The 15,106-nt window shown below is 37.9% G+C and overlaps 1 protein-coding gene across 1 annotated transcript; it reads left to right on the top strand.

Annotated features, from left to right (window-relative positions):
- Window positions 1-614: 614 nt before the first annotated feature.
- LOC124918426 lies at window positions 615-2,513 on the top strand. The gene is made up of 6 exons (XM_047458586.1): window positions 615-915; window positions 1,087-1,222; window positions 1,265-1,283; window positions 1,414-1,560; window positions 1,645-1,755; window positions 2,070-2,513. The coding sequence occupies exons 1-6, from the start codon at window positions 615-617 to the stop codon at window positions 2,511-2,513; spliced, it is 1,158 nt and encodes a 385-aa protein (XP_047314542.1).
- The last annotated feature ends 12,593 nt before the right edge of the window (window positions 2,514-15,106 follow it).

Raw genomic sequence — 15,106 nt, 5'->3', positions numbered from 1 at the left:
TCACTATAAAATTATATAAGTACTGCCAAAATATTAAGGAGATAAGTATAGTAACTCAGCTTATCTTTATCAACTGTTAAGCTGATAATAAGTTGTATAGTTTTATTTCTATTAGAATAATGAGTAGAGGAACCTGAGCCAATACTTATACACCGTCAAATGAGACCGATCGAGATAACTTTTTATCAGGCCTAGATGATGCATTGTAGGATCAGAACTGTATTCAAAACGAGAAGATCAGGGATCAGAACTGTAATTAAAATGAGCAGATGCGAGAGATGTTCCAAGCAAATGGGACCAACCATAATAATACCAGCAATAACCATGATGGAGGAGGTCAACCACCGGCCTATAAGTAGTTCATGGGCTTTAAACCATCAAATTTTAAGGGAATCACAAACCCAATGGTAGAAGAAAAATGGATGCAATCCATGGAGACCATTTTCGAGTTCATGTAGTGCAACAACTCGGACAAGGTTAGGTCTGCGTCCTTTATGTTCAAGGATGATGCTAGAATCTGGTGACAGGGAGCCAAGTCCACACTCAACCTTAACTCAGCAACTTGGGAGGAGTTCAAATAAATATTATGTGACAAGTACTTCACCCTGAGCACCATGAATAAGCTGGACAAAGAGTTCTTAGGAATCCTGCAAGGAGAATCAAGTGTTGCCGAGTATGTGAAGAAATTCAAAAGTGGCAAGTACTTCGCACATATGATTACTAGGCATGCTACCATAGAGTTGAACAATTTTCTTGAAGGACTGAACGCTACAATTCGCCGTGACGTCAGGTTAAGAAACTCTTCGACAATGCACGAAACAATTGAGAATGCATTAATGGCTAAGAAGGACAGTCATGATATTATAAAAGAGGCTCAGGACAAGAGGTGTAATTATCAGGGGAGGGATTATCAAGGTCAGTAATGAAGAGGCCATTTCAATAATCCTATAATCAGAATGCTCCTCCCCAGCAACAAAGGAACACATACCAGGAGCGGTATTCTCAACTACCACAACAACAACATCAATCAAGGAGAATTCAACCTGTATTCTCTATGGGAAGATCCATTTGGGTGATTGCCTATAGGGAACCAATATATGCTTTCTATGCAAGAAACGAGGGCACTATTCAAGGGAATGCACACAGAAAAAGGATGTAGTTTCAGGAAGAGTGTTCGCAATGACGGAAGAGGAGGCAAACCCAAATACAACTATAATTACGGGTAATCTACTAATTGCTAATTCATTAGCCAATACTTTACCAGATATAGGAGCAACTCATTCGTTTGTTTCTACATATTTTGTGCAAAAATTGGGTTTGGAACATGATGAAAATAAGATTGCATATATAATTTATCTACCATTAGGCTTTAGTCTTAAAACTAATAAGTTGGTTAGAACTTGTGAAACTTAGATCCAAAATCACAAGATATTGGTATATCTTGTGGTTGTTGAGATGTCTGGATTTGATGTTATTTTAAAAATGGACTGGTTATCCCGTCACGAGGATCAAATCAATTGTAAAGAGAAGACAGTGACACTAATCGATCAAGATGTGAAGGTCTTTCTGTTCCAAGCTCAATAGATGCCTTAGATAAAAGTTCCAACTGTGTTGGTTACTGCTCATGCTATAATAAATGGACAGCAACCAAAAATGGAGGACATCCTGGTGGTGAGGGAGTATCCTAGCGTGTTCCCTGATGATTTCTCTAGGTTGCCACCAATTAGAGAAGTGGAGTTCTGCATAACGTTGAAGGTTGGTACTCTTCCAATCTCGAAAGTACCTTACCGTTTGGCACCCACAAAAATGAAAGAATTGAAAGACCAACTAGAAGATTATTTGAGCAAAGGCTTCATTCAAGTGTATCACCTTGGGGAGCGCTAGTGATTCTTGTAAAGAAGATGGATGGGTCGAGATGATTATGAATCGACTACTGTGAACTGAATAAGGTAACCATAAAAAACAAATATCTTTTGCCAAAAATCAACGACATGTTCGACCAAATCAAAGGGGCTTCTGTCTTCTCCAAAATTGATCTAAGATCCGGCTATCATTAAATTTGGGTTAAGGATGAAGATGTAAAGAAGACAGCATTCAGAATTTGCTATGGGCACTACGAGTTTCTGGTGATGCCTTTTGGGTTGACAAATGCACCAGCGGTATTTAAGGAGCTGATGAATAGGGTCTTTAACCCCTATTTAGATCAGTTTGTTATGGTCTTCATTGAAGACATCTTGATCTACTCTCGAACGGAGGAGGAGCAGCAACAACACTTGGCTTTAATTTTGCAAGTATTAACAAAGAATCATCTTTTTGCAAAATTAAGCAAGTGTGAGTTCTGGCTGAGTCAAATTGCTTTCTTGGGCCATATTATTTCAGCCAAGGGTATTGTGGTCGATCCTTCTAAAGTGGAAGCAGTGAAGGGTTGGTCAGCACCAACCAATGTGACCAAGATCAAGAGCATTCAAGGTCTTGCCGGTTATTACAGAAGGTTCATCAAAGGGTTCTCCTAAATTGCTCTGCCTCTTACAACTTTGATGCGCAAGGATTAAAAATTTGTGTGGACCGATAAATGTGCTGGAAGTTTTGAAGAGTTGAAGAGAAGCTTGATAACTGCCCTTGTACTTACAATTCTAGCTGAGGTAGGAAATTTTATAGTTTGCACAGATGCTTCCAAGAATAGATTAGGTGCTGTGCTCATGCAAAATGGGAAGGTGGTTGCCTATGCTTCAAGACAACTAAAAATCTATGAGAAGAATTACCCCACACATGACTTGGAGTTAGCAGCTGTAGTATTTTCCTTGAAGATATGGCACTATTATCTCTATGGGGAAAAGTGTCAAATCTTCACCAATCACCAAAGCCTGAAATATTTAATCACCCAGAAAGAGCTCAACATGAGGCAGATGCACTAGTTAGAGTTTGTTAAAGACTATGGCTGCAAAATCATCTATCAACTAGGGAAAGCCAACGTTGTAGAAGATGCACTAAGTCGTGAATCAAGCACCTTAAATAAACTTACTACACAATCAAGCTTAATTCTGGAATTCGAAAGGCTGAACCTAGTTGTGATAGAGCAACAACAAGAGTGTATTTTGGCGACATTAGCAATTGTTTCGGACCTGCTATATATAATTCGGTTGGGATAGGCTCAAGATCCTTAACTAACCACATGGAGGCAAAGAGATGAGAAGAAAGGCACCTCATTATATAAAACTAAAAACAATCTGGTGTATTACAAAGACAGGTTTTGGGTATCATCTGTGGATTCATTGAGTCAGTAAGTAATGGATAAGGCGAATACAACATCCTACTCTATTCATCCAGGTAGTACCAAGATGTTCAAAGATTTGCAAATGTTATATTGATGTCAAGGAATGAACAAGGACATCATGAAGTTCTTTAGTGAATATTTAACTTGACAGCAAATCAAAATTGAGCACCAAAGGCCTTCTAGGATGCTATTCCCATTACCAATTCCTGTTTGGAAATGAGAGGACATCATCTCCATGGACTTTGTATTCGGGTTTCCCCAGATCCTATGAAAAATGAATGCCATATGGGTCATAGTGTTGCCTCACCAAATTTGCTCATTTCCTAAAATTTGAACAACCTTTTCAATGACACAATATGTGGAGCTACCTGAAAGAAATTGTTCGACTGTATGACATACCAATAAGGATAGTATCAGAAAGAGATCCACGTTTCACTTCACATTTTTGGGAAAGTATTCACAAGGGTCTAGAAACGAAATTGTCCTTCTATACTACATTCCACCCACAAACTGATGGCCAATCTGAGCATGTGATCCAAACTCTAGAAGTCCTGTTGCGGGCTTGTTTAATTGACTTCAGAGGTAATTGGGAACTCATACTACCTTTAATTGAATTCGTCTACAAAAATAGCTTTCAGTCTTCCATTGGAATGACACCCTTTGAAGCCTTTTACGGGAAGAAATACAGGACACCTTTACACTGGGATGAAGTAGGCGAGAGAGTTGTTATTGGGCCAAAAATAGTATCTAACAATGTGACATTAGTAGGCAAGATGAAAGAAAGGTTGCTAGCATCTTAGAGCAGACAGAAAAGCTATGCTGATAAGAAACACAGAGATCTAACTTTCAATAGATGCAACCACGTTTTTTTGAAGGTATCCCCTAGTAAAGGTATCATCAGATTTGGGAAGAAGGACAAGTTGAATCCCAGGTAAATTGCACCCTTTGAAATTCTGGAGGAAATAGGAGAGGTGGCTTATAAACTGATGCTACCTCCGAATCTTGATACAGTCCACAACGTTTTTCATGTATCCAACCTAAGAAAGTATATTCCAAATCCGACCCATATCATCCATCATGATGTTATGTAGTGGACACCCGACTTGGCCTATAAAGAAGTTCCAACCCAAATAATTTCCAGGAAAATAAGAAGGTTTGGAAATAAGGAGATTAGAATGGTGAAGGTTCTCTAGAGAAATCATTCCACTGAAGAGGCAACTTGGGAAGTAGAGTAAGACATGCAAAAGAAGTACCTCGAATTATTCAGTACATTTTAATTTTGAGGTCGAAATTCCTTTTAGTAGGGTAGAGTTGTCACACCCAAAAATTCATTTTGACCGAGTATTTTCGGTCCTAGACAAAACCAAGGACCGAGGAAAAATCAGAGGATTAGGACCGAGGAAAACCCGAAAATCAAGAACGAGGAAATTTGAGTTAGAACCGAGGGGTCCAGTCAAGGAGGTTCGACCGAGGATAATATCGTTTTTCCCATACTTCTACCACCTCATACTTCAGCCACCTAATGCTTCAACCAACTCATACTTTTTCCAACTCATACTTCTGCCACCTCATACTTCAGTCAACCCATACTTCTTTTAACCCATACTTCTTCCACCTCATGCTTCAGCCAACCCATACTTCTGTCAACCCATACTTTTGTGACCTCATGCTTAACCCACCCCATGCTTTGACTAGGCTATGACCAACCCTCTTCATTAACAAATTATCCATTGCATGTTATGGCCATGCTATGACGAGCCCTCATCATTAGCAAGTTATCCACCCCATGCTATGACCATGCTATGACCAACCCTCATCATTAGCAAGTTATCCACCCTATTCTATGATCATACTATGACCATCTTCCTTAACTATTAAGTTATGCACCTCATGCTACCTCAACCGACCCTAATTAAATCCTATATATACTTCACCAACTCATTCATTTTATTATATCCATCTTCCTTTTTATTAAGAAATAGATATCTTAGAATCCATTGAAGAACTTTCATCATTTTAGCAAAATCAATCTAAGGCAGGTTCTTTTCTCAACCCATCTTTAGAAACCCATATCAGTTTTATATAATTTGTTTTTCAAAGTATAATTTGTTTTCCAAGGTATGATATGTTTTTCCAAGGTATAATCTGTTTTCCAAGGTATGATATATTTTTCCAAGGTATAATCTTTTTTCCAAGGTATGTTATGTTTTTAGCGAAAATATAGTGAATACTGATGTATAGATCTAACGAATATGGGAGGAAAGCTAACCAACATGAGCTCTAGTAGTCCAATTCCGAAATATTGGCTGCTTATTATGGGATTGATTTCTGAACATGAGCTATCATAAGATCTAACCACACAGAATGGTCTAACCAGGTTGTAGACTTTAGGGTTAGACTCTGAAGAGTTCCCTTTTTAATATGTGCTCAAAACGGATACCTCACCTTAAGGATCAACTCTCAAGGTCAAGGGTCAAAAATATGTGCTCAAAATTTTATTGTTCCATCACTATGAGAAATTATTTTATAAACCAATATATAGATACAAAGAAGCTTTTAAATGACTTTTCTATAATTTTTTTAATGCTTGCTGGGTCTTTAGACTCACTATGCTTGTATGGTGTAAGTACACAATAATAGATTTTATTTGACATGCTGAAACGATACTTGAAGTGGGATAAGGTGTAGGGAATGTGTATGAAAGGAGGGACAAATTGTCACGTCCCAAAATTCTACTTTTCCCGACCGAGAGCTTTCGGTTCTGGCTAAGACTTAGGACCGAGTGGTCCACCGATGATTCTCCAAACAAGGAATTATCTGGCATGTACTCTTTTCTACTATTTTTTAACCCTACATAATGCTATTTATTCATGTATTTTATATAAATGATGCATAATGTTTTCAAAGCATGTTTTCATTGCAAGTTCATGGTTTTCTAAAGAAGGATGTTTTTAAGTTAAGGATAATGGAATCAAAGTGATCATGATGATAGAATTAACGGTCATGGGATGATGGCTATCAAGATGAGCTCTTGTAGTCGGATTCCAAATTCATGTGATGACGAAATTGACGATTGGATGCCTCACCTTGGAGATCAGCTCCCAAGGTCTAGGGTCCCAAACATGTGCTCAAGTAATCAACTATACACACGGATGATGATATACCCTTAAAAACACTCATGGATGCAATGTAGTATAAATTTCTTCTAATGTCTTCTTTAAAATACTTGTTGGATCTATTGACTCACTATGCTTGTGTGGTTTAGGTGGATCCATCCACGGTTTTTATGGCAAGTGAAGGAAGATTTGGAGTCGAGCATGGTGCAGGATATGCATATGAAAGGAGGGACCAAGACCGACTTTTATAGCACCCATTTCAATGATCAACTTAGAAAGGAACCCTAGCACTTCCGCATTTATGATCGAATTTACGTTGAATTAGGTGAAGGAAAATAGGATTTTAGGGCGTAACACAAATACTGAAGACTGAGTACTTTGTAGGGTCTAGTACTGAAAGACCGTATTTTTGTAGTAAATGATTGTATTTTTGTAACAAAATACCATGTCTTGTCTTTAAAAAGACTGAATTTTGTAGTACCACTTCTATATATATATGATAAAACGCTTCCTCATATGTTACTGATTTCCACTTATGTATGTCCATGTTTCCACCATCCTACGGTTTAGAGAATATGATTTAGGGATGTTTCAGTCTACTTAAGGATATGGGACTATCTGGACCTAGGTTAATGGCTAGCATGGGGTCAAAAAAATCAAGTTTTTTTGAGGTTGGAAATGAGGTTATTAGTTTAGAAGATCTAGGGTAGATTTTTAAAGCAAGGAAGCATGCAACGAAACTGGGTCGGAAATTGAAGAAGTCTTCCTTAGCAGTTTTCTCTTCTAAGAAACTGTATCCTGATGCCAATCAGATCTTAATCCAGGGTGCAAGTCATCTAATCCTGTGTTAGTTGCTAATTTGGTGCTTGTTTCAAATGCTGATACAATGGAGACTAAATAACCTGTTGAATCTTCTAACCAACCTAGTAGCAATGAGGCTGAGGACCTAGATACTAAGGTATCTACTATAACTGATGCATATGGTGATCAACTGAGTAATATCAAGTCAAATACTAATTATGAGATACTTGATGGTATGAGTCTAATGTTGGTATGAGTCTAATGATGAAATGGGGTAAAATTCAAATTTTGGCACAAAAGACAAGTGATTAACTCACATGACCGGATAGGAAAGCGTCTAAAAATTTGGTTAGTGAATCAAGATCTCGAGCAAGAAGATCTGCTGGAATCCTGGGTTCAGAATTGAAGATTTGTAATCTTGGAGTCATTTTGATTGTGGATGATGCATATGATTAGCTAATTACTGAATGTGCTAAAAGTGGGGGAGTTAAGTCTCGGTCTATTAACCTAGAATCTACTTTTTTCTTGGTCGGAATGCTAATTCTAATGTTAAATCTTTGGTCCAAGTGGAGTTAGGCTCGGATTCTAGCACTGATTGTGATGAATCCATCATTTGTGATATTGTTTTTTCATGTTTTTATTAAGGGCACAACTAGAAATTTGAACTAGGGGCCAAGTGATGTGAACCATGAACTCGGTCCATTAGTCTTAAATCTGCTGAACTTTCCAGTTAGAGAGTTTGCAATATTGAAGATGCATAAATTTTTGGCCATGAGTCAAACCTAAATTTATTGAAACCTGCCAGAACTCTGGGTCGGGGCTCACAATCACTTGGTTCCCAGTCATTCGATGGTGAACTACATAGTGGGTTGGGGTCTAAGTCTAATCCATCTATTGGGGTTTTAGATATTCTAACCAAGGAACAAGGCATAAAATTAAGAGAAGAGGTTTTTGCCAATACTATATATCCTAATGTTGATATCCTAAAAATAATTGGATCAACTAATGGCAAGGGTTTGGCAGGAAAGAAAAGAGTTAGACAGGCTGATGTTGTTACCCACACACAAAAGAAAAGAATAGTAACAATAAGGGTGTAAGCCCTATTAGTAGCAGTAGTTGTCTAATGATATAGAGATTGGGTCTGAGACCTATGGGTTCCCAAATGGAACTAATTTATCTTTAGTCTGGGTCATGAAGAAAAATGAGATTGCTAATCTAGACGAACTGAGGAACCAGACCAGGAAATTAATGTTTGAGATCAAGAAACAAGACATTATCATGGATAAGGAAAGAATTGAACAATTTAATACCCATTTTAATGTTCACTACTTACAATACTAGAATTTATTTGACAAAAACCAGTAAGAAGAGATTTTTGCGTGATCAGTTAGTGCAATTAGGGAGATTTCTAAGTGTAAGACTCAAGTATACACACTTAGAAGTAACTCCAATAGAACATGGTAGGGGGTAGGGTATGGAATAAACCAGCATTCCCTGACCCAGAAAAAAGGAAGTTTGACCTTGATATTTTGTTTCCATGAGCAATCACTCTAGATGTTCCACATAAATTTAAGCTCCCTCCAGAAGTTAAGGAAAAATGTGTGAAGGCCTAGGAATTTGTAGTTGCTGGCCACTTTATGGGAAACACTAAAGTCTCTTTCAAGGTTGTTACAGACACTCTTATGGGCTTTTAGGAGAAGATAGGGCTTGATCAAATTACTATTAATGACCTTGGTTTCTATTTTCTCAATTTTTGAAATGGTAGTGAAATCCATGGAATTATCAGTAGTGAATATACTTTCATCAGAAACCAACGATTTAAGCTTTATAAGTGGAGCGAGGAACTAAACACAAACCACAAACTTCCTAAATTAGATCAAATCACGGTTAACATGAAAAATGTTCCACTACACATGTGTAATTCCATTAGACATGCATACATCTCAAGCATTATTGGCAAGACTTTGATGTTCGATCCATCCAGGGCTTCTGTTGCTAGAGTTAGCGTGAAGATTCATCGGAATAGTTATCTTCCTCTGAAATTAGAGCTCAAGTATAGGCTGAGAAACTCCTTCGACACAGGGGTGCAATACGAGTGACGTCCAAATAGGTGTGCAAGATGTAACACTTTCACCCAGTCTATCAAGCATTTCCCCATAAACAATGCACATGGGACTACTCCATCTAGTCAAACAATTCCAATGAATTCAACTAAATTGAAGGTACCAAGTTTGTAAAGTAATCATGGGGGAATTGAGACATTGGGTCAGAAAGCTGAGCAAGCTCCTATTGATCGGATCTAGGTTGATGATAAGGTTGATGGTCAGATTAATGGTCAAAAGACTGAGATGTTGAATCAGGTTCAGGCCATAGGTCGAAATAGAGTTAGGAGGAAAGGCGCAAATATGTTGAAATGGATTGAGGTTCAAAGAGAGGTTGGGAGTCAAAATTTGGGTGGAGATCAGGAAAAAGATCAGAAATTGTGTCAGGACTAGGGTTAATATGCAGCTTTGATAGATTATAACCAAAATATTCCAGGTCAAGTTCAGAATCAGGCTGATGATTGTTTGGGTCTAGTTCAGACTAAAGGTGAAAATGTTATAAAAGTGGATGTCAGATATTTCGGTCATGACCAGGGTATTAAGGGCAATAAGGGTGCTGGTTGTGGCTAGGATAATTTGAATAAAGTTGGGTTTAAGGGTTTTGTTTTGAAAAAATAGAGTTTTCATGGGAATGGAATCCAGAGTAGTGACCGAGCTCAAGGAAAATATCAGTTTTAGAAGAATTTGTCTGATCCGGACTGTCTTCAAAAATTACTAAGTTAGATTGGAATTCAGACGTAGAAGCACAAAATTGATTTAAATTTGAGTAGCGACCGAACATCTTTGGATCCCATGAACGAGTCAGCCTTAGGCAACAACCGAGAAATGGTTTAGCATAATGATGAGATCCAGGATTTGGATAATAATCAGGGAGACTGAGATCAAACGATTCTGGTCGGTAATAGAAAGAGAATACGCCATGAGAAAGAGGAAATCATAAGTTAGATTGTTAAGATATATGTGGATGGTCAGGAGCAGATTGATCTGAGAGGTATTGTGCTAGTCAAGGATGAATCAGATAAAACATATTCTATATCTACCGAATGTATTGGCCAAGACCTGTAATCCTCATATGTTAATATCATGGAGAACCTTAACTAAACATCCACTTGGGAGACTAACCAATATGTTTCCCTTGAGGGCAACGAAGATTGTGGTGCTTATGACTTTTCTGATGATGAAAGCATTTATTATGAAAATATGAATGCAAGTGGGCAGCAGATTGGTGAAGGTGAAGCCGAAGAGCAGGAACTAAACACATATATCCATTCATGAATGTTATAACTTGGAATATTAGAGGTCTCAATGAACCCATCAAATGCAAAGAAATTAGAAAGATAATTGAGGATCAGAAAGTGTCCATCATTAGAATATTAGATACTAAAGTCAAAAGCCAGAATGTGGAGAGAATTAGAGACCTCTATATAGAGAGCTTATGGAATATGGTCCACAATTCGAATGCGAGAACGGGAAGAATTTGGGTACCTTGGGATACGAATGTGGTTGAAGTTAAGTTGTTACACTCTAACGACCAAGTTAACATGGTTGATGTCAAAAGTAAGGCTAATGGGAACTATTTTCAATTAGCTTTTTTTATGGCCGCTACTCATGTTCGGATAGAAGAATATTATGGGATTGTTTAAAGGCTAAGATATGTAGCGGTGAGTCTTGGGCGGTCTTAGGTGATTTCATTGTTACAAGGGTCGAAAATGAGCGAAGTTCCGAATCAGAAATCACACAAGACATGATAGTCTTCAACAATTGTATTAAGAATATTCATTGTATTGAGCCTACGAACTTCGGGAATTTCTACACATGGTCGTCGATGAGAGGGGACGAGAGAATAAGAAAAAGAAGAATTGATAAAGAACTTATTAATAGAGAATGGGTTGCTTAGTTTATGAGAAGTCATTTACACGTATCTCAGACCATTGTCCAATCAAAACTATTTTGGGAAAAAGAGAAGAGAATGAAGCGTCTTTTCAAGTTCTTTAACTTATGGATGGAGAACTATAACTTCAAGGATATTTTTAATGAGGTGTGGGATAAACATGCTAGCAGTTCCAATATGTTTAAAGTCTCGGAAAAGATGAGGCTTCTTAAGAACCAACTTCAAAAGTTTGATAGGAAAAAATACAACAACATATCTAAGAGGGTGATGGTAGCGAGAAGTGAACTTGAAGATGTTCAAAATGACTACTCGAAAGTGATGATGTTTTTCAACTCCAAGAAGAGGAGATGGATGCCCTAACCATATTTAGAGAGTTGAGTTTTTTGAAGGAAAGCTTTATAAGGAAGAAATCGAGACAGAATTGGATATCCCTTGGTGATTAAAATACAACTTTCTTCTATCGAAAGTGTTTGACTAGAAACCATCAGCATATTGTGCACAAACTTAAAAAGGATGACGGGGAATTCGCAAAAGGACAAGATCAAGTGCATGAGGTGGTTGTGTAGTTCTATAAGCTTTTAATGGGAACGAAAAACCAGCAGAAAATTAGTCACCTTAATACGTTTTACTAAATCATTGATAAGAAAATTTCAGGGGAAGATAGTCGGGGTCTAATTGAGGTAGTCACAAGGGAGGACATTAAAGAAGTATTGTTCAGGGTCAATGGCAATAACAGCCCGAGTCTAGATGGCTTCAACGCTCACTTTTTCAAGGATAATTGGTTCATTTTTGGTCACGATGTAACCAAGGGGGTGTTAGAGCTCTTCCGGAATAGAAAAATGTTAAAACAATAGAACGTAACAGTTTTGAATCTAATCCAAAAGAAATTAGTTCATGAAAGAATCTATGATTTTAGGCAAATATTGTGTTGTAACGTTACTTACAAGATAATTTCAATCTCAACAAAATGTTTTAAAACTTTTATTTCTAAGATCGTTAGTCTAAGTCAATCAACTTTTATACCTAGTAGATATATTTCCCATAACATTCTTCTAATGCAGAATATCTTAAGAAAAATATTACTCAAAGTTTCGCTTTCAAGATTGATATCTGTAAAGCTTTTGACTCGGTTAGATGGGAGACTATTCGAGATTTCATGGTAGTTTCTGGTTTTTCTTGTATATATATTGATTGGATCATGCAATACGATCCTACCTCTCATTTTGTAGTCAATGTCAACAGAATTCACGACGGCTACTTCAAAGGTGAAAGCGGTGTGAGGCAAGGGGATTCCCTCTCTTCATATATTTTCGTAGTAATCATGGAGGTCTTTGAGAGTGTATTTATGAAGTTCCGAAAGAACCAGCCATACATCCACCATTCGTTCTGCTTGGAGGAGGAGATTACACACCTTTACTTTACCGACGACCTGTTCATTCTTACACATGCGGATGTTGATTCCATTAAAATAGTTAATGATTCACTTACTTTCTTTTCTAGCATTATAAGTCTTTCGATAAATAAGGAAAAAAGTCTTCCTTTCTACGGTGGAGTCGACGAGGAAACGAAGGCGATGTTATATGAGGTTATAGGCATCAAGGAGGGATGCTTTCTAGTACGATACTTGGGATCCCTTTGACGGAAATACAAATCTAGATTATGAACTAGCTCCTGTTCATCGAGAAGGTAAAAAATACTATCACCGGATGGGAATCAAAGAAGCTATCATATGCGGGTAGAATCGAGTTAGTTAAGAGCATCGTCATGGGGATAATCGGGTATTGGTCTCAACAGTTGGTGCTTTTGAAGAAGGTGATGAGGGAACTAAATTCTTTGATGTGTGATTTCATTTGGGGGAAACCAAGGTAGTGGGAAAAAAAGTTTAGTGGATTGATCTTTGCAAGCCAAAAAGCGAGGGGGTATCGGGTTAAAGAGTAGCGTTGAGTGGAATAGAGTACTCACTTTCAAGAATTTGTGGGTGATTCAACAAAAGAAACTATGTTTGGGTGAAATGGGTCCACTCACGATTTATGAATCGGGAGGCGAGTGTATGGATGAGTAAATTCAAATACAAAATGACACGGTCACTCAAAAAGATATTGCAACTTAAAGACAAAATGGTACAATTTTTGACATACGTTTGAGAGATGGATGAGATACGTTGTTTTTCCACGATCCATGGTTTGAAAAACAACCCCTAGTTCCCAATGAAAAGTTATGAATGTGCGTATAAGAAGGGATTTCTTGGCTGCCACCGTAAGAGATTTTAAGGATTGACAATTGGATTCACTCCTACGACACATAACAGACGGGCAGTAGGTTCTTTATCAACTTAATGACATTCAATTTCATGATAGCAACGATTCAAACACATGGGAAGCTGAGTAGAATGAACTAATTTCTAGTAAGGTAAGAAAAGTTATTCGGAAAAGGGGACCAGTTGTAGAGTAGACACATTTGGTTTGGTCCTCCAAGATTATCCCAAGGTAACAATTCATACTTTGGCTTGCGTTTCAGGAAACGTTGAACGCGAGAGATCGGGTAAATAAATACATGGATATTTCGGATGATAGCTTCCTATTATACAAAGGGAATGAGGAATCTATTGATCACCTATTAGGTGGCTGTCTGTTTACTAGATTGATTTGGAACAAATTTGCATAGGCTATGGTTTATTGATCTTTCTAGTGAGTGGGAGGAAGTCAAGGTGGCTTTCCTAACTAAATCCAAAACTAAAAAATTTCTAACAAGTATTTATAAATGAGGGTTTGGAACGGTTGTCTACCATTTTGGGGTGACAGGAATGCAAGAATTTACGGGAGAGTTTGTAAGAGTGTAGATGGAGTTTGGAAGGATGCTATGATCGATTGACGGGCTCTTATTGAAAAGTGGAGGCGGATTCCCGAGGTCAAAAGAAATTGGGAGTTATGCAAAAGATGGAGTATCAAATACTCAAAAGTCACAAAAGTTAGCAAGTTTAAAATGAGATAGATATATTTGCATAATTCATTATAATAAGTCATAAAACTTGTAATATTTGAATGTTTTCGTTTTTCATTCCGAACTTTGTTTTATCATTCTAGGTTTGTTAGAATGATAAACAAAATGTTAGGATCTAGGTCGGGGCTGGGGAACCGAAGTCTGGTCGGTTAGTACTTTCACTCAACGGTTGGCGCTAATCCGGTTAAAGATTAACACCGGGTTTCAATACTACACAAACTGTCACAAACCCTTGAACCGAGTTCAAGTGCGAAAGTGGTTTGTTTCAGGTTGAAGCAACACACACACATGATGAATAAAGATAGAATCTGGATAATATCGATTTGGAGATTAAGTGGTCGGTTTAAGGTATAGTGAATCAGTTAGAACGGTGCAAGTCGGTTAGTATGAGTCGGATAGAACGTAGAGCCGGCAGAAAGTAAAGAACAAGACACATGTGTTAGGATCTAGGTCGCCGCTGGTGAGCCGGGGGTTGGACCGGTTAGCGGTTCTCACTCGTAGGGTGGTGGTTAATCCGGTTAGAGATTAACACCGGGGTTTCAATACTACACAACCTGTCACAAACCCTTGAACTAGGTTCAAGCGCGGAAGAGGTTTGCTTTCAAGTTGAAGCGGTACACGTGTATGATAGGCGGAATCGGTTTCGGATGATGGAGGTTTGAAGAATGGTGGGTCGGTTTCGGTTATCTGGATATTCGGTATGGTCAGTATGGAGTCGGTTTGGAGCGGTATGGATAAATTAGTCGGTTATGTAATGAAGCCAACAGAAAGTAAATAACACAACAGATTTTATGGATGTTCGGAGATAAAACTCCTACGTCACCCCTTCCTCTCGAAACCGCGAGAAGGATATTCACTAAGGAATACAAGTACAATTCGATCGAGACTTATTTCCTGCTCGATAACACTCTTACAATTCACA

The sequence above is a fragment of the Impatiens glandulifera genome, unplaced genomic scaffold (genome assembly GCF_907164915.1).
Source record: "Impatiens glandulifera unplaced genomic scaffold, dImpGla2.1, whole genome shotgun sequence".
NCBI lineage: Eukaryota > Viridiplantae > Streptophyta > Magnoliopsida > Ericales > Balsaminaceae > Impatiens > Impatiens glandulifera.
The sequence above is the reverse complement of the archived record's forward strand: the minus strand, read 5'-3'. Positions and strand labels throughout refer to the sequence as shown.

Excerpts from the sequence above, each read along its gene's own strand:
- LOC124918426 (XM_047458586.1), top strand. The coding sequence starts at position 615 with ATGAATAAGCTGGACAAAGAGTTCTTAGGAATCCTGCAAGGAGAATCA. Across the intron at positions 916-1,086 it reads TCAGGGGAGGGATTATCAAG|GGAACCAATATATGCTTTCT; the intron begins GTCAGTAATGAA and ends GATTGCCTATAG. Across the intron at positions 1,561-1,644 it reads TAATCGATCAAGATGTGAAG|CAACCAAAAATGGAGGACAT; the intron begins GTCTTTCTGTTC and ends ATAAATGGACAG.